At 35.7% G+C, this 20,713-nt stretch overlaps 1 protein-coding gene across 1 annotated transcript; it reads right to left on the bottom strand.

Annotated features, from left to right (window-relative positions):
- Window positions 1-29: 29 nt before the first annotated feature.
- On the bottom strand, window positions 30-20,576 carry CCDC18 (coiled-coil domain containing 18). Its single transcript, XM_027694411.1, is given in 24 exon segments — window positions 30-1,260; window positions 1,263-1,370; window positions 1,813-1,929; window positions 2,926-3,025; window positions 3,597-3,810; window positions 4,617-4,780; window positions 5,235-5,377; window positions 5,835-5,999; window positions 6,863-6,979; window positions 9,134-9,271; window positions 10,009-10,140; window positions 10,770-10,880; window positions 11,661-11,881; window positions 12,425-12,585; window positions 12,695-12,798; window positions 12,990-13,299; window positions 14,682-14,803; window positions 15,544-15,640; window positions 17,156-17,284; window positions 17,885-17,994; window positions 18,923-19,069; window positions 19,644-19,794; window positions 19,986-20,133; window positions 20,475-20,576. Coding segments are annotated over 23 exon segments (3,261 nt in total). The 5' UTR covers window positions 20,117-20,133; window positions 20,475-20,576; the 3' UTR covers window positions 30-1,191.
- Between the last annotated feature and the right edge of the window lie 137 nt (window positions 20,577-20,713).

The raw sequence follows: 20,713 nt of genomic DNA, 5'->3' as shown, positions 1-20,713 counted from the left end.
CTGCTTACCCCAGGACACAAAGAAGGAACCACATCATATTCTAAGTGGAGCCAGAAGCCCTCTGCAATGTATTTTGTATTTTATGCAGAATGCTTCCAAAATCTAGTGTTTTATCCTCCTCATTACAATGAAAATAAACTTAAAATTTCTTTTCCTTCATCCCAAGTCTCTAAAGGAACATGAGTGGAGTAGGTCTATTTTCAAAGCCTTTCTTATATCATTCTAAGGTCTCTCCTTACCTGGTATTCCTTAGCAAAAACAATAACAAGGCAATTTGTCTGGAAAGAAAGGGTCTAGTCAGCAGTTGTACGGGGGCTAGCTAGGAAATTCTTTCCTTCAGAATCATCCCTCAGGAAAAGTTGGAAATACGTTAATGATATGTGTGAACGGTAGCAGCAGTCACTGTCCTGTTCTCAAGTGTCACAAACAACCTAACAGAAAACAAGACGGGAGAGCTGACACTGCTTTAATTGGCAGTGAAACAACCTTCATATTCAGCTGTTACACTGCCAAGCCCCCATGATCTAGAATACAGATCAAATGCTTTTGGTGACCACACAGAAATGAGCCTTCTCTGATATCTCACCCTAGGGAAAAGAAACACACAAATGCAGCACAACCAAAGTAGCAGGAGCCATTGTGGCTTTGGAGTTTACCTCTAGCTGGCAATCATCTGCACAAAGCCTACTTATCTCAGGTCACATTTATACTTGTAGTGACTGATTCATGCACCAAACCAAAGATTTGTATAATTCATAAAGTCATCTATAAAGTTTATTTTATCCATATGCTCCCATTCACTATGCCAAAAAACTCTCACTTCCCGTTCCTATAAACATGCCATATATCAGGGCTCTTTGGATGCAATAATTTTTGCAAGATAGTACCTAAATCATGAGAAGCTCTCATTATACAGCATTTTGTTTTGTTTCATTTCAAGGAAGACCATGTTGTCCACAGTCAGAAAATAGGGTTACTAAAGATAATCAGTATTCAAATTTCTCCACAGAAAGCAGACAATTAAGAGTGTGCCATTAAATTTGTAATTTTTAAATAACTAAACTGGTTTAACTTCAGGGGATTAAGATTCAGCAAACACCAGGATATAAAATACAATGATTCTGGGAGAATTAAGACACTTATGCTAAAGAGACACTGTATAGTTCCTTCTAGGCAGGTACAGTAATGGCATTAAAAATTGATAATTTGTTGTGTACATTTTACCTTTTCAAGAGCTTCTAGGCTATATTGTTTTCTTTGATTTTTTTTTTCTTCAGCTGATTTATTTCCTGGTCTCTCTGGAGCAATTCAAACTCTTTTTCACGAAGCTGATCTTTAGAATGCTGAAGTTTCTTCTCTAAGCTCTCAATCTGAACAGAAAATGCAATTAAATCAGAACTGATATTTTACCAAAGCCAGAATGATTTAAAAAAACCCCAAAAACACAAAACAAAGAAAACTCACAAATAACCATCAGTTTTACCGTTGACTTTGGATTCCCTTGTCGATTTTTTATTTTGTCAACATATTCCTTTACCAAAAGAGCAGTTTGGGAGCTATATCATATCAAGTGAAAAAATAAGTTTTTGTTTTTGCACTGTTATGTCCCTGCAAAATTTATTGTTTCAATTGACAAATGAAGTGTTTTTGCTGGTACATTATAAAGGTACTCCCTTCCCTCTCCCTACAATAAGAAACCAGTTTTCATCTTCTAGATTAAACCTGTCCAGCTATTGTGTCCCAGGACCAGACTTTCTCATAAAATTAGCTGCCCTTTGTTAGGGAGACTGTTTTTAATTAAGTGAGAATTACCTTTTTATTGCATTCCTTGATTTCCAACTCTGACTTTTCTAAATTGCACTGTAATTGAATTATTTGTTGTTCCATTTCTTCCCTGTATGCACGAACTGTCATATCCAGCTGTGTAATCTACAGGTAAGGAAGGAAGAAAAGAAAATATTTTATTTTGAATTAGTATGCAGATTTTAAGAAGCAATATTACAAACCATGATAGCAAAATGAATGAAATTAATCCTTTGTAGCCTCAAGAGTATTCTCTAAAACTGCACCCTAGCTATGTTGTTTAAAAAAATAGTGGCCAAACATAAAAAGAAAAGGGGAAAATCAGGAAAAAATCCATAACTGAATATGTTAGGTCCTCATATACACAGAATACAAGCCTATATCTCATTTTAAAAGAAATATAATGAGTAATTATACAAATCCCTCTTGTTAGAAAGTGACAGATTTTACCAAACCAAAAAAACCCATCGATTCATCAAATGCTTTGATGAATTCCTGGAGCAGCTCACAGGATACTGTGGCAAAAATATATTGCAAGATCTGGCCTCCTTACAGTGTCAGTTGCTTAAACAGATTTATTGAAATCCCCACTTCTCCTCTCTGAAGCTCAAATATTCTTGAATACAAAGGCTAGTAACTCCTGCAGGAAGAGGCTAATTATAAGTGGCAGAAAAAGAATTTTCCCATGATGGGCACCAAAGAAGCCCATTTCATATTTAGAGGTTGCTTTAGAGCTAATCAAACATGCTCCAGTGCAAACAAGGAAAGGAGTCTATCATCTCCAAGCACACTTCAGCACAGCTCTTTCTTCCTCTTACCACACATCAAGATGAGAACAGTTGTCTTATAACTTTATCACTAATGAAGAACTAATGAAGGGTTTGTATGAGGCTTCTGTTTCATCCAAACAGAACTCTGTGGTCCCTTAGGGGAGCACAACCTGATTTTCCTGGTACCATAAGGCTTCAGTAACACAGAGCTGGTTTTGAGCTTGACTCTGTGGCTATAGTAACAGTACAGTTTGAGACAATACCTCAAAGCAACCAAACCTAGCAGGCTTTTCATAAGTTATCTACCACATAACAGTAACAATTGTCAGTAACATACTTAAAATAATCTGACCTGAGCTGCTCTTTGTTTCAGTTCCCAATTCCTTTCTTTCAGTGCTTGGTCCATTTCAAGGAGTTCTTGGTTTTTGTCTTCAACTTCACCCTTGCAATACCTGAAATTCTCATATGTCTAATTGCTTAATGCACATTCAGTTGCTTAGCTTCATGTATCCAGCTTGGAAATCATTAGCTCTGTTACTTACAGCCATATCACCCTAAACATGAATCAACTAATTGATTGCAAAGAAACAAACCCAGATGGAATAATTCTGTTTACTGTATTCCAGGTGGAGATTTCCCAACAATTTCATTATTCAAGTTATTTAATTGGCTATATCAGGAAAATGTGTTCTTAAAAAAGAATAGTACTGAAGAAAGTATCATTAATTTGTGGTCAGAAAGGAAACTGGAAAATTTCACTATTCTTAGTACAATTACTTCACAGCTTTGGGATTCAGAAAATAATTTTAGCAGATTTTAAAACAGAATTCCTAAAAAAGAATTCAGCACCACTTTTAGAAATTAAAAGTGAGCTCAAGTATCAACTTATCTTACAGCTGAAAACCACCTCAAAATTATAGAGAGCTGCTAAGAACATCAGAAAAAAGCCATCCAAGCTACTTGCTATTCCTAAGGAAAAATTAACACAACTAAGTTTTCATGATGGAAAAGATATCAGCTTACCTGAGCTCAGTTGTTAGCTCCATGATAGCAATGTGCTTCTCCTCCAGAGAGGACTGTGCATTTTGTAATGCATCTTGCAATTCCTGAAGCTGTGTTAAAGTGATTTTTAATTCTCCACGGGCATTCTGTAATGCAGATTCTAGTTCTGCTATTTTCTGTAAGTCTTCCCTGTGGCAAGTCTCACTTTGAAGCAGCTTATCTTCTAAATCATTCACTATTTTACACACACCACAAAAGACAAAATGCCTAATCATCAGCATGTCAGGGTCTTTATGCAACACCACTACCTAGTAGCATTTGTGGTCATAATAAATTTTCAGTATCAGTATTTTTTAGGACAATCTAGAAAAACACTGACTTCTTATACAAAAGCCTTCCTATGGCACGTAAGTCTTTGCTATGTTTTCATTCAATTCATGACTTGAAATATGAGGATATATCTAAAAACACCTGGCCAAGGAGAAAGTGCAGGGACAATATAGCAACTGAATATGTAGTGGTTTGAAAAATGCAAGCAGAATTGCTGGTATTCCTCTGGTTCAAAACAATGGTACAATTAAATTAAATTGAGATAATGGATTAGAAAGTTTATTTCCATAGACTCCCTTGTGGGGTTTTCTGTTTCTTTTAAAGAGCTGATTTTTTGTGAATAGCATATGCCTTTATGAAATGTATGTGCCTCATTTGATTATCACAGTAAGAATCTGCATTGCCAATTTACAGGGAAACTACTTATTCATTTCACCTGGGTAAAGGTATATACTACAGAAGTGAGAATTTGCAAAGGTATGTTAAAAAAAAGCTTGTGATTTTTTTGCATTGTGGGGGTGTTGTTTGGTCGGTTTTGGCTTTGTTTGTTTGGGTTTTTTTAGCTATGGAATTACTAATACATTAAAAAAATTATCATTTTTTGACTCTCATGTACTTGATTATAAAACAAGGGGAAATGGAAAAATGTCTAATACATAAAGAGAAATAGCATAATGAAAGGAAGCCTGAGAAACAAAATAGCCAAATTACCCTCATTTGCCTTTTTATTGAGCTTTGATCTTGCTTCTTCCAAAGTGATATCCAACTGATTTATCTGCACTACTTTGTTTTCACCATCTTGTTGTAATTGCACTAATTCTTTTTCCATATTAATAAGTTCATTCTTGCACTGATCCATCTCCAATTTGATCTGCCTAATAGAAGCAACCAGAAAAAAATGAACCACGTAATAAAAACAAGATGTGCATACCCTTACATGCTCTAAGACAAGGGTTTGTGAATAAAATAGAAATAAAAAAGTCATGTTAAGTAGGTTTTTCTTGCAATCAAAACAATGTTCTGTAAGACTAGTAAGCTCCCCTAGAATATACTATCTACAATTACAAGAAAGTTGATACATTTATGAATTGAACTGCATCATGAAGTACCATCTTAAGGCTAAATAGGTTGCCAGGACATGCATTAATTCCACTGGAAAACTGTTCCAGAAACTCATGCCTCTGCTATTTAGAAGCTTCCCTTCTGAATTTGAGTCTATGCTCATACAGAGGCTGAAGTGTGTAACTACAGAGCTGAATACCATTTCAGACAGCAACCTTTCTGATCCATGTCTGTGTGCAGAACATCCCTCTGTTACACCGAACCTACCTGATTGTACAATTCAGTCCATCCACCTTCTGTCTGTTTAAATCTGCTTCCTGAGCAGCGAACCGAAGTTTCTCCTCTACTTTTCTCAACTCATCTGCTGCACATGCTTTCTGCTTCTGAAGCTCTTTTTCCAAAGTGGATACCTGGCAAACAGTATTCAGAGTACTTTTAAATTGCATTCCAAAGAAACATACATCCTTGTCTTGCAACTCACATAACATAATGAGGGGTTTAACACAGCACGTCTTTACAGTCTGTATATAATTTAAGACTAGAACTTTGCACATTTGAAAGACAAATAGTTTCTAGTAAATACAACAAGAGACAACTTTCTGAATTTAAATGCACCTCTCCTTAATTGCAGTCTAGGGTTTGATTTTCAAAGTACCTAGCCACTCTAATGCGAGCTAGCGTTTCTGATAGCACAGAACCTGGTTTAAGATAAAACAAACCACTAAACTCTTTATTTTAGATATATCTAAAATCATAATTATCAACTCAGTTATCAAAGAAACATTCAGATTTTAAAGGTATTACAGAAACACATCTAAAGGCATTTAATTTTCTCTCTTTATGTAGACACTTCTCACCATACTGTACCTGTTGTTCAAGTTTAATCTGATTATCTTCCAGCTCCCCATTTCTAATAGTTTCTTGCTGTAACATTTGCTGATGATGAAGCAAAGTTTGTAGGAGAATAGTTTGTTCACTCATGTCCTGAATATTCTGATCTTTTATTTTTATTTCGTTCTGTAAAAAATCAAGCTGAAAAGACATTTATTTTCCATTACAATAAAAAATTTTTATTTTCACTTGCATAGCTATTCTCTCTTAATGAGCACAGAATCACATCTATGATTCAATAGAAGTTCTGGCTCTGAATTTAGTTGCATTACAGTTGCAACAGTACATAACAGACCTCATAATTCATCACTGAGTTGTGCTTTATAAAGTAGGTTAAGATAGTGGTAACTTAGCAGTCCTAGTTTTTGATCCTTGCTTTCTAAATATAACTTGTCAATGTTTTAAGAACATACATAAGAGATTTTTAATTTCAGGGTCTGGCAATCTCTGTTTGACGGAAGCCTCTCTCTCAGCAGGTCAGCACTGACATGAACAGCCTACTATATGATTAGTTCGTGTGGTTGGGCATACTCACAAAGAAAAATTCATACTAATATTTAAACTCAATTCCTTCTTGCTTTCATGTAGTAGTGGAAAGTATGATAAAACTCTGGGGCTTGAAGTAAACATTTTCTTATGCACAGGACTTCTTCCCCATTAAGATAGTTGAAAAACAAATCAATTATGTGCACCTAAATTTATATTGCAATACTGCTCCCTCCATTTTTTTCCTCAAGAGAATGCTTTGTTTCACATAATTCTGATTTGTTACTTCTTTCAATAATTCATTTATCGTGAGTGCTTCTTTTCCCTAAGCTTATCAAGTGTTTCTTAAGTATGATTTTTCCCCTTTAGCCTCACAAAATGCATCATCTTTCCCAACTTACTTCCTATTCACAGTTCCTGTTGCAAATGTTTTCACTGTTATTTTACAAACTTTCAGATTAAATCGATCATAACAGGTGTTCTCTGCAATACAGAGGAGTTGTAAAATAAGCTATTACCTCTTCAGACCTGTCTTTGAGCTGATTTTCAAACACCTTCTTATTTTCTTGTGACTGACTCAAATACATTACAACTTCTTCCTTACATACCTTTAATGCTGACTCGAGTTGTTGTACCTAGTTGGATGCAATAGATCACTTAAAATTGCATGGCATGGTCTGTATTAGCTAGTCTAAAAATTGTGTTAAAAGTTATCTTTGTATAAAATGTCCAAAAAGCTACATTTTTATCGAAAGAGTATTAAAATAGTAATGGAAGATTATGATAAACTTTAAAACTGAAATAGTATTCAGAAATTAAAATTATTTGTGAAATTCAATTACAGTACTTTAGACTGTGTTTAAACCGGATGAGACTATCAGTTACGAGAAGATATTCCAATATTTGTCAGTAGCTAGAATTTAAAAGCAGACATATGCCCAATACCAAATCATTAATCCATCATAGGTTGTTATAGATAGAACTGTATAAATAAATTTGGAATTATCATCATATGTGAGTTGACACATGTTTTCCAAAAATAACACTCAGATACAAAAACAGCACTCCTGATATACTTCTTTTGAGAAAGTTACTAACAGCATGTTTTCCCTTTCTGCACTGGGAGACAGTGCCAGAGTTTCACCAAAAGGGAAAGGAAGAGCTTTGAGCAATGTCAACACTGTTAATCTGCTTTACCCTTTCAATATTAATTTGAATTTGAGTAATCTCTAACAAATATCTTATAACCTCAAATAGATAAAAATTATAATTAACAAACCCCCAAAGGTCTTGAGCCATAGTAATTAAGCTTTTCTTAACCATTTGGTTTCGATGCTAAGACTTCTCATCAATGAGAATTGTGCTGAATTTAGCTGCAGATTGGCTGACGCTTTCCATTTTGCAGAGTACCAGTTTTCTAAATCACACTGGACTGTATATCTCTCTCTCCATCCCATTCAAGAGTTTGTTGAAGAGAAATTACAATGGGTCTTAATTTTAAACCTCTGTAAAATGTCCCAAATACTGCAAAGCCACTTGGATAGCAAACAGGTCCAACACAAGCCCAGAAAGAGCATGCTAACAGCTGAGACCCCAGTATCTTCTCCTGCTGATATCCTGGAGATTTAACACTGTTTGAAACCTCACTGGGGTAAATCACCACATGGCACTGGTTCATTAAGATACTGTGGCAAGTGCTGCATGGAAAATATTTATCAGGCAAACACTAGGAAGAGGTATAGATGGCTAAAAACGTGACCAATATTATAGCATCATATATATCTAAAATATATGCCATATCTAGACAAAAAAGATACATAACATTAGTTCTGTTAGACAAAATTGTACTTTGAGAGTACAATAAGCACAAGTCTGTCCTATTTGTAACTACAATAATTTTATAAAGCAATTATGCATTGCATAATGCCTTACTGTAGGTTTCACCATACTCGTTTTAATTAAAAAAATTGAAACCAAACCAAAAAGAAACAACAGAAAAAAAATGGAAAAACTTCAGGTCAATGACTTCTGAAATATTTACCTAAGACAAATTTCTATAAAAATTTTTTTCTATAGAGGACAAAAGGAAATACACCATTACTGCAAACTTCAAAACTATTAATTGAAAATAACAAAGAACTTATTAACTTTGATTGTTTCTTCTGTTAAGTGACTTCCCAGCATCTTCAATCCTTGATCTTTCTTGACATTTTGATTTTCCATTTCCTGTTTGTACACATATTTTTATTCAAGAGAACAAAATGTAAATATTGTAACAGTAATTTAATAAAAACTCACATTAAGAATCAAGGGAAAAAACCCAGATCAGTGTATTTAAAACACAATTGCTTCTATAATGTATTTGTGTACATGATACTCTGAAGTAAATTTGGTTCCTGACAGATGTCCCTTCATATTCTGCAGCAGCAGGCATTATCAGACTAGAACATTCTTGGTTTTCCACCTAGTGCAGAACAGATGCAACTTTTCTTTATCCAGATCTATTTCCTTTGATCAGAGCAAGAAGCCCAAGGGACAAACCAGAGACATAAAGAGAATGCTGAGATAGAAGAAAATGAAAGGCCACTGAAGTTTGTACAATATATAGTAGTAGTAGCAGTAACTGGTGACTACACTAGTTCAGTCAATTAGTCAAACAAGAATTAAAAAGTAAAAACATAGGCATCTTTAATTTTCTCCAATTTTCCCATGTATTTATGGATGTGCTTTTCATTATTATTAGTCACTTGTTCAATTTGCATTTAAAGAAAGTCAAGAGCCAACCTTACCTCTCTGCTTCCTATCAGCAGCCCATCCAATGATTCAATGTAATGAAGCTGTTTATGTATAACCTCTTGTTGTAAAACAGATATTATTTTCTCTTGTTTAATGAATTGTTCATGTTTCTGCTCCAGCTGTGTCTGAAGCTGTTCATAAGTAAATCATAATTTATTACTTAAATAAGAATTTTTCCATCTAAATGTCATTCAGTTCTATTCACCCACCACTTTTCCAATGAAAAGTAAATAGTCTTGCCATCAGCAGCATTGCACAGTCTTAAAATTATCAAGAAATCCCAAACACTTAATGTCTTAAATCAAGAGGAGAATCCAGAGAATGAGAGCAGACAGAGTGTAATAATCTGTCATCAGCCAAGACATGCATACATTTTTCAGTAAAGGATGACAAGCTTCTTGAACAGCTAGAAATAGCCACAGTTATATTTCTAATCACATGAAGCAACAGAATTCTTCTTCAAAGAATGAAAAACCTACCAACTATTCTCCCTGAACACAGATGCTCATAAGGCTCAGGCTGGCAGAGGTTCAGCCAAAAAGAAAACATGGTTAGAAGCTGTCATGGTTTAAATCCAGTAGGCAATAAAGCTATACTTTTTTTTGTTTTGCTTTGTTTGGAGCAAAGAACTTCCTAAGTCCTTACTTCTCTTTAGTTGAGCAGAAAAGAGGATATGAATATTTCAGAAGGACAGTTGTGTAGTTAGATGGAAAATGTAGTAAAGTCAGGAAACCTATGGAGAAGAATGAACTTCTTAATATAACTTTTTAAATGGATGTGTCTCACAATTACAAGAAAGACAAAGAAATTAACATAGGAAAAAGTTACCAAGTATAACACTCTAACATACTAGCACACAAGGTCTTACTAGTTCTATCTGTTTCTTCATCTCTTTGTGCTGCTCAAGGTGAACCAACTTTGCATTTTCAAAAGCAGAATTTATTTTCTCATGTTCTTCACTGATAGTTGCTTCCAACTCATGAATGCGTCTGCTTTTTTCCTGGGAAACGGCAACAACAGAAAGACTTAATAAAAATATTTTGTGATATTAGCAGTTTATTTGATCATCTAGTTTCTAGATTTTGTAAAAGAACAACACAGAAAATACTGAAGTTACACGCTGCATGTGTCATCTAAAAGGATGTCACATCTGTAACACAGGTAGAGAAGAATCACTAGAAGCAGCAGCTACAGAGACAAGGTGTCTGCCAAGGTGGACTGTGGCACAGATAACTTCTGACAAAGATAAAAAGAAATTCTACCCTCCCATGGAGAGATGGCACGTTTAAAATAGCATTTTGAAGACTTTTTTAGTCACAGGTCTACATGTATTTCATTGAAACAAATGGCAATGCTACAATTGACTTCAATAGGACCAGATCTTCATTGCACATATCATAAGGAAAAAGTAACATGTCTGTTAATAACTTACCACATTCAAAGGCAGGGAAAAAGGAATGTTTTATTTGAAACAAGATTCAGCTTTCAAAGACTGCATACCCTAAAAACTGCACAGATTATTTACCAGATCTGAAAGTCTATCCATTTTGAATACTACTGTTAAATTAAACTTTAATCTCCACTTATGTCTTTTTACATAAATATAGTTTCTCATTGAGAACATTTTACCATGAGTTCCTGTTCCAACTCAGCATTTCTTGCTGCAGTAGTGGAATAAGCAATAGTCTTTTCTTCCAACTGTTCCTCAAGTTCAGAAAGTTGAGAAGATTTCTTTCTTATCTGAAATTAAACATGGCACTAAACAGCATGTAAACAACTGTTAGGGGTTTATTCAAGTATTTGTATATACTTTCTTATCACTGGTTCCATTTTAGGTGCTACTATAGCATTTTTAATTAATCGTTTGTTTTGTTGATCTATTAAATTTTATTACTTAAAGAGAAAGATTCAGGACAATTTACCTAAAATTTATCCAATTAATGATAACTGTGAGCAAAATAGCTATTCCAGAGTTATAATATTTACGTCCATTATTAGGAAATACTTCAAATCCCATTATGCTGAACTCTATAAACACATTAGCATAAGAATGTAAACATTAGCATTTTAACTTATTCAACCTGAGATGAGCTGAAGCCTAATTTCTTTCATTTGTGACTCTCTGGTAATGATGTTTATCTCTGGCAACTGCACTAACATTTAATGAGGAAAAATACAAGTGTATTTCAACATCTATTTCCTAAGATTACACATTAATTAAACCACACCAAAGTAACGAGACTGAGCATAGTTTCCACATAACAACTCAAAGTAGTACTAGAAAAGCGCACTACTACATCAGCTTTAAAACCATATTTCCAACAGCTAATAAACTGAGGCTTCTATCTTTAAATTTTTCTGCTTGCTGAAAAGTTTAGTTCAGATTTTTCTCAAATAAATCAGATTTTAAAATTAATACGGCAATTACAGTTAACTGAAGACAATAACTATTGTCTTCACTGTCTTTGCTTACTGAAATGAAAAAGAAGTGACATTTTTTCAGTGCTGCTAAAAACTTACTTCTTTCTCTAAGCTACTAGTTTTTGAAGCCTTCTTCAGTAGGTCTTCTTGTATGGTTTGAAACTGGCTGGTCCTTTGAGCCATGCTGCTCTTCAAAGAAGAATTTTCATCATCTGCTTTTGTCAGTTTAGTGCGTAACTCTTCTATCTCTTTCTGGAATCTTCGCCTCATCTTTTCAAATTGCTTGCTTATAAGTTCCAACTGTTGGCATTTTCTCCTCTCTCAAAGTAGAACAAACAAATCTAAGATTAATTTATACAAGTACATACAAACGTATAACGTAACTGAAAGCTATGACTCATGAAAACAAATGAAAAAGCCCCCAACAAAACCCCAACAAACAAGAAGAAACCAAGACAGCATCATTAGATGCCCTGAAGGAATTTCTTGGAGCAGTCCTGATAGTAATCACAGAAGCAATGGCAGAAATACTGCAACAGCAGGTTACAGAGAAGAGCATCAACAAAAATATGAAGACCTTAGCATAACTGCTAAGAAAGAAATACATGGTTCCATTTCAGCACAACTCCTAGCTTAGCTATTGCTGAACAAGTAACTTAACGAGCAAAAGAAAGAATATTGTGCCTGGAGAACATGACAGTTTCCAAGGTGGCAAAATGCTCACTGTTCAACCAAACCATACTTCATAGCTCACAGAGATACATTTAAAAAATAAAACTATAAAAACAATTTAAACCCCACCAGAACACTTCTGTTCTGTGGATTAATCAGACAGAATTGCACAGCTATTTCAGAAAGCTTACCTCCTTGACTTCTGATCAATTTGACAGGCTCTGTTTCTAGGCCACATAACCTGCTATTTTCTTGTCCTTCATTATCATTAGACAGATGCTCAGTTCCAGTACAGATAGTTAAGTTTGCACGAGGCTTTTGAATTTCAGCTTCTTTCATTGACAGTTTAATGCTATTATAAAGGAGGAGACAACTATTTAACATTCTTTCTATATCCTAGTTCTAACACCACCTTATTATCTGCCTATTCTTGCCATAATTCAGTAACTAGAAAGTTATACCTTGGGTCTGCAATCAAAGGTTTACTTGATTCACCACAAGACTCTGAGATAACTTCTTTTGTTGGGGAACTCAAAAGCTGGTGTTTGAAATGGTGCCATTTAAACTAAAAGTTAAGGGAAAACGAAGATCAATGAAAAATCAATTTTATATTGCTTCACAGCATGATTAATTAAGGTATTATACCAGCATATAAATTTTAAGACACATATACCAGAATGTTAAAAGTTTGGATAACTTGATTCTTAAAATTATTCAACACATAATACACTTCTAAGTCCATATTTGTTACTGTACCTCTTCAGATGTACTTGAAGACAACTGAGAAATAATGGTTTCTAGTATGTTGAGCTCTTCTCTTGAATTCTCAATTTCTTGATGACATAATTTCAAGTGGTTATGTTGCTGTGCAGTAAGTGCTCTCAGCTCTGCATTTTCACTTATTAGAGCATTTTGCTCTTTAAGCACAGTTTCTTTTTCAGAAAGTTCACTCTCAAGTTTGATGATCTTCTGATCAGACCGACTCAGCATTGATGTCATTTCAGTGTTCTTTGCCTCTAGAGTCTTAATTTCTTCTTTTGTGCTACTATTCTCTTCCTTTAACTGCCTAAAAAGGCATTTAAAAGATACAGCTCAACATAGAGGATTTTCATTATTAGAAGTACCAGAACACACCATACCTGCACTGTTTTACCAGTTTCCTCCCTCTCAAAATCCAGGCTTAGCTCTATACAAAGGACAGAAAAGTTCTCGCTGCTTTATTAAGCTTTCACTGTTCCTAAGGACCAAGACGTAAAGTGTTATCAGCAAACAAAAGGAGAGAGTCAACAACTTCTCTTTCTTAAGCAACTTCATGGAATTTTGAGCACTGCCAGGACAGTCACTGGTAGGAAACAAACCAAACAGCTTTAACTGCGCAGAAGCCAGGGCAATTTAAGAACAGGATAAAATAACTATATAACAATACATAAAATCAAAATGGATGAAGATACTAAGACTGAGCTACTCTTTCATTCTGTTACTAACAAGAGAAGGAGGGGTCCCATTTCTCCCTTCATATCTGCTTGTACACTGAGACAAATGTATTTTTAGCTCATCTCAAATTATTTACTTTTTAGGTACTTGGTGGTTTACCAAACTGAATTAGCTCAGCAAAGGCCCTGGTGAGTTCCAAACCTGGTGTAACTGAGCAGAAAAAAAGAGAACAGTCAAGAAAAAAAAAACAACATCAGCAGCAGAGACCTATTAAGTAGGCTCAAACTCATGGAAGGGTGTTCACACACTGCCCAATCTTGCCAAAATGGCCTAAAGAACAATGGTTTAGACAGGAATGTGAGTGTGGACAATGCATGTAAACAGAATACCCCAAAATGTCTGTGCAGGTGTTTGTCCAAACTTAACAACTTCAAAGACAACCAGCTCATGGTTGTCTTCCCCCATTAAAGTCACGAGGGAATTACAAAGGACTGCTGAAAAAAGGGGCATTCAGCTTGAAACAAAACATACAAGGAGCATAAAAAATTGTAAGTGGAAAAGGACTTTTGAGTTGTGACAGAAAACATCAAAGCCATGTCTGACCATCCCAGAAGCTGCAGTCAGCACCACAACCTCCACTGCAGCCTGAGTGCAGCTTCCCCATTGGATGCCAAGGGTATCCTTCACTCCAGCCAGGGAACTCACAGGGTAGGAGCATTAGCAGGGCACAGGCAGCAGCACAGGTACACATGAAACCAGAGTGCCCACAGAGCACAGGCAGCAGTGAGTGACCAAGGGAACCAATGTCCCCAGAAGGCTTGGGGAGGGTGGCATCTTACTGGGAATGTGTGGCAGCATGTGGGATTAAAACATTTAAGGATTAGTTATGGAAAATAATGTAGAAAAAATTATTGGTTTGAACTACATGAATGGAGCAGCATATTCACAGTGACAACTGTATCATGCAATTCCTTCTCAAAAAACCATAGAGATTTTTAAAAGCCCTTGCGTTACCTTAGTTGCTCTTCTAGGATGTTTAGATCCTTTCTGTAGCTGATACACTTTTCATTCAACTTCTCTTTTTCTTTTTCACAATTAATTAAACGTTTTCCCAAGACTAATTCTTCAGCTTTAGCCTTAAAAAGCAATTTTTTTTCATTACTGTACAACAATAAACTAAGCTTCCATGGCCAACTGGCTATTTTTAAAAGAATACTATAAACACTATGCTCTTTTTTTCCTTTCTGGTAAGTCTGTAAATAATTCTATTGCTCACTGTTGTGAAGAAAAGGGGCAAAGAAGTTTTCTTCTTGTGTCATCTGGGAAAAAATTAATTTAATATTTTAAGGCATATTTATGGTGGGCAATCTCATTCTACGTGGAAAGAAGTCCGATTAAAAAAAATCTCAGTCAGAGTTAACTGTCTCAGACCTATATTTTCTCCTCCCACAAGGCAGGAAGCATTAACAATTTGATCACTGGAACTCTGGGAGATGACTTCATCCTAGTTGTCCTCTAGCTCATGTTTCATTTAACAGGTTAAACATACAGAGAAAAAGAGTTCTTTTGAAAGGATCTTATATGTCCAAAATGTAAAATTCCCAGCTGGCAAGCAGGGGACAGAAGAAACAACAGCACTATTAGGATACTCTAAAGATGCAGACTGTCCAGACTGTGCAAAGACAGTGTAAAACTGTATAACTGAATTTATCACCACAAATAGTTGCTTACCCTATCCCATCTCTCTTAGGACTTTGCCACTCACAAGCAGAAACGACTGACTCACTGGTGAACCTGTTGCTGTTAGCTGACTTGTTTATTGGAAGAAGAAAAATCTTAAAAACATGGCAAAAACTAGTGAAGAAAAAACTCTCACCTTTTCTAATTTTTCAGTTATTTCTACTTTATACTTTTTGAAAGCTCTTGTCAGCTCCTTCACGTTCAACAAAGCTTCATTTCTTTGCTGTTCTGCTCTGCAAAGCCAAAGAAGCAAAACAATTTCAAAAACCACAAATTCCAGCCATTATGTAACTATCTCCTCCAGTTACTAAAAACAATTATTAAAGTAATTGCTCCAGGTACTTCCTTTCCTCATCTAACTTTCCAAGGCATAGATATCATGTGAGAAACTGCTCAAAGGAACAATCCCTAGTATTTCCCTCTATCACCACGCCCCTGCCCATTCCCCTATTGTTACTCACTAGGGAAGAAGTTGGAGCAGTAAGCTCAGGTATGCAGTCTGTTCAGGACACCCAACACAGGCACACAAAGAATTACTGCTGCTCAATAACATTTCTCTCTTCCACTAAGGGAGCTGTGGGCATGGGGCAACACCTCCTCTAAGTACAGCCAACCCTCAGAGCAGTGTTTCTCAGTCTGAGGACCACCACCCATCTGGAGACGGCAAAAGTATTCAGAGAAGGGGATAAAAGGATTTCAGAATAACACAACAGTGTTAGTCTAAAGCACTTCAGTTTCCCTGGCCAAAGAATAGTAAGTTGTGGCAATTAATGATTAAAAGAAAACTGTAATAATTGCTAACACTAGCCATAACACTTGCCTTTAACACCTGGCAGAGGCTCAACTTTTCTTAAGCACCAAAATATTTACATTTGCAACTGGTAACTAAGTACAAGTAGCTCCAACTCCACATGCTCTAAATGGTGATCATAAAGCAACACATTTCTTCAACCAGCAGTGCAAGCCCCACAGTATTTACATTTGTCTTGCTATAAGAAGGTTAGAGGTAATTTTATGGGTAGATACACAAACCAAACAAAGAGTTTGCATTCAAAAGGTTCAGGAAATGCTTTCCCAAGTAATCAGTTAATTTTTGCCCCAGGTAATGGAGTTAAATGAATAGGGCAGATAGGAATCTTTTTATTTAATCCTCTCACTTTTTGAAAATGACATTTTGGAAGTGATAGGACTGTACATGGTGACTTCTAACAGTCAAAAGAAATTAGCTAACCCTCCCAATAGCCACAGAGCCACTAGGAGACGGAATTACAGAACCCTTTTCAACAGTATCATATAGACAGGTAATATTAAGGATAACAAAAATGTTCTCTCTATTATGTTGCGCCTTTATCACTTTCCTTGCACCAACCCCAAAAATACAGCACTCAGTACTGCTGAATACTGAGCATGGATTGTAGGTTCTTGCAAGACAAAGACAAAAATAATTTAGGAAAAATATATTCTGGACACTTTTCAGCTCTCCACTGCAGTACATCTGTCCTGAAGGGAAAAAAGCAGCTGATAAACTGGTTACTAGTGTACAATATTAGTCTGCAATTACCAGCTAATTTCAAGATTTTAAATGTGCCTGTTTAAATAACCAGAACCTTCACATAGATTTTCCCCTTTTTTAAAAAATAACATCCCTAAAGCAGAAAAGTAATTTGATTCCACAAAATAAATAACTATCAATGGAAATAAGCACACACGTATTATTTTGTATTCCATTTATTAAAATGACTTAGTACCTCTTTCCTTGCTTGCTCCGTTTAATTAACTCCATTTTCAGATTTTTATAGCCCTTTTGATATCTTTGCAACATGTTTTCTCTTTCCATTGCTGTTTTCCGGTTTTGATCTAGTCTATCTTCTGCATCTCTAGCAAATAAATAAAGCATAACAAAAAAATTAGGAACTTTTTTGTAAAGAAAATAGATTTCTGTTGTTCTTTTCTGCACATGATGTTTGAGAAACACTAGTCAAACACGCTGCATCTCTCTAGACTAGGCTTGGAATACCCGCAGTCTCCAGACTCCCCAGCAGTATGTCTGCAGTCTAGAGTGGTGTCCAAACCTCATCAATAGGCATCAGGTGTCACAACTGCCAAGGACCCAGGTGGCTGACCCTTTATATCACAAAGTGCACCATCACGTTTGAAAATATGTATGCTTGCTACAACAGAATATATGCAGTCATGTAGCACACAATCCCTCTATTCAGTTATCAGGGCATATTTGTGTTTAGCACACACTATAACCTGGTTTCTTCCACCAGTCTTTATAATTTTTTCTGAATTTCTTGAAGTACATTCAGCACAAAATAGATCACCTCCCTCCTCCTATATTTGGCTCTGAAATGAAAGTTTCAGACCCCAGATTACATGACTCACACAGTACCAGTAATTTTGTCATCCCAAAAAAGAGATTGGACTAGCAAGCAGACAACAATAAAACATTGATTTAAAAGTACACTTATTACTTCAGAATTTTATCTTGAGCTGAAACTTCTGCTTCCAAGTTTAAAATCTGTTCTTTCAACTTCGGAACGCTGACTAAATGTGTACCTAAAGTGGATTCAAGATACGAAATCTGAAATACAAACATAATTGGAGTTGCATTAACACTTGCATATATATCTTCGGGTGATAACACTTAAGAACAATCTGCTTACTGAATGACAGTGCTCTTAACCCTACTGTAAATTACCTTTGTTCATCTACACCAACTGACCTCCAGTTTTCTGCTCATTTAACATCCCTTCCAGTTCCAATGTGATATGCTGTCTAGCAGAGGAATTTCTTTATATGTCCAGTCTCTTGCTTTTCCCAAAAAGTTTATATTCAAGTATTTCTTCTTTCAGTGTCAGGTAGTCAAATGTTTTGTTTGTCTATTTATTTGTACTGTCTTGGAGATAACATTTCTCAAACAAAAAGCACTAAGCATAGCTATGTTTTATTAACATTATATACAAACCAAATACAAGAATATAGTTGTCATGAAACAAACCTGTACAGACAAGTATATACTAAATCAGTAATCATTTATTAGATATAATATTTCTTTTTAATCCATCTTCACTTATTAATTTATTAATTTGGATTACTGAGGTTAACTCTTCATTTCCTATGCAAATGACTACTGTGCCATTATTATTCACATTAATCTCAATGTAGCTCAGACATGTGAATGTACAGTACTAAATACATATACTGAACTATTTTCTTTCATAATGTATTTTTCATTCCATGGCTTACTGGCTTTACACTAAACTTTGGAACATGAATAGTTAGAATTCATAATTAATATAGTTGTTTTGCCCATGGAGAAATAGATTCCAAAATATTCTGTTCAATATTAATACTGAATATTAAATACATATTAGATATTAAACTTTAAGATAGGACAAAAAACCAGCATATTCTGCTTGGAATTATAAACTCAAAAGTCATGGTTACTGGGATGTTTGGGGGGGCTGGGGTTTGTTTTTCTTTTTGATGAATATGCTAAAGATACATACTTTTGTTTTTGACTGCATCAATTCAAAGTTCATTGTTTCCACTCTGTTCTTTAGGTAGTGGTTCTGAGAAGTCAAAGATGCATTTTGCTCTTGAAGACGTTCATTTTCTTCCACAGTTTTATCCGAAGTTGTGGATACTGAGTAAGACTAGACACAAAAATATATTTTTATATACACACACACACTTATATATGAATACATAAGCAATATATACATCATAAAATCATAAATAGTTTAGGTTGAAAGAGACCTTTAAAGGACATCTAGTCCAACCACCTTGCAATGATCAGGGACAACTTCAACTGGATCAACTTGCTTAGAGCCCTGTCCAACCTGACCTTGAATGTTTCCAGGGATGGGGGATCTAACATCGGTCTGGAAAACTGGTGCCAGTGTTTTACCACCCTCACGGTAAAAAACTTACTTGTTACACCTAATCTAAACTGATCCCCTTTCAGTTTAAAACCATTACCCCTTGTCCTATTGGAACAAGCCCTGCTAAAAAATTTGTCCCCATCTTTCTTATAAACCTCCTTCAAGCATTGAAAGGTTGTAATGGAAACTTTGCAGAAAAACCATATTGTTTAAGAGTGCTCAATTGATATCATTGTCCAGTGCTACAGTGTACCCGCTCCAAGCCCTACCAGCCAAAAAACATCCAAAACCAGCAAAGATTAGAAAACCAAAGTAATAATAATAAGTAATAAAGAGCAATATTTACTTTGGGTTTTCTTTGAAAATCTTGGTGAGATGTTTTACCACAATTCTTCTTGGGGTTGGAAAAGCCTTGACTGTTATAATTAGGCTGTACAAAATCCTCCAGAGCGAAGTCTGTCGCCTCAGCAAAGCAGTGGCTGTAATGTTCATTTGTACTAGTGTTAGGAGGGAGAGTGAAAAGTTACTACTCTAGTTTTTCTTCATTAAGTTGCTTACTAGGGTTGTTTATTCAAGACTGTTCAAACGGAAAGCACAAAAGGAGCTAATTGCAGTAATCCATTACACTGAACAAGACAGATTCACACTATGAGAGACAGACAGTTCTAATTCCCAAACACACTCATACCTGGAAAGCTCTTTCTCTACTGTTTGAAGGTTTTTTTCAGTTCTCCTCAGCTGATTCTGTAATAACTGAACGTTTGCAAGCAGGTCTTCATCAGCACCACTTTTAGGGCAAGTCCACCTAGTACATTCCATTGGTACCACAAATATAGCTAAAATTATATTTAATATTAAAACACTGTTAAACATACGTGAAAACCATTTGCAAAGATATTTTTAAAGATACCAAAAGAAGGTGGAGAGAAGACAAAAATACAAAAAAAAGCAAATATTTTTTTCTTTCTAAGAAAAGAGAAAACACAAATTTCCAAATGTAAAGGTACATTTCACACACTACCTCTTGCCATGTTCACTGGATAAAAATAACTGTACAAATTGCCTCCTTTGAGAAAAGAAGTTCTGTATACGTTCATGAAACACAAAAAGCTTCGCAACTTGCCATATAGGAAAACTTGCAAAGCCCGCTATACATTAGTTGCCAAAACTCCCTCACACAGCGCATCGCGGTGACCTCGGAGCTCCCGGGGAGTCCGACACGGGAACGGCGCACACGCCAATGAGCAAAACTTGCCTCGCTGCCAGTGACCAGGGAAACGACAAACAAAAGCAAATTATCCTCGGGCGGACGGGCAGCACCGGGTGGCGCGGAGGAAGCAGCGCCGAGTGGAGAGCGCCGCGGGAACCCCGTCAGGGGCCCGAGCTGGCAGAGGGTTGAGGCACGGGGCGCTGGGA

Source organism: Neopelma chrysocephalum, unplaced genomic scaffold, assembly GCF_003984885.1.
Source record: "Neopelma chrysocephalum unplaced genomic scaffold, ASM398488v2 Primary Assembly neopelma1_97, whole genome shotgun sequence".
Taxonomy (NCBI): domain Eukaryota; kingdom Metazoa; phylum Chordata; class Aves; order Passeriformes; family Pipridae; genus Neopelma; species Neopelma chrysocephalum.
The sequence above is the reverse complement of the archived record's forward strand: the minus strand, read 5'-3'. Positions and strand labels throughout refer to the sequence as shown.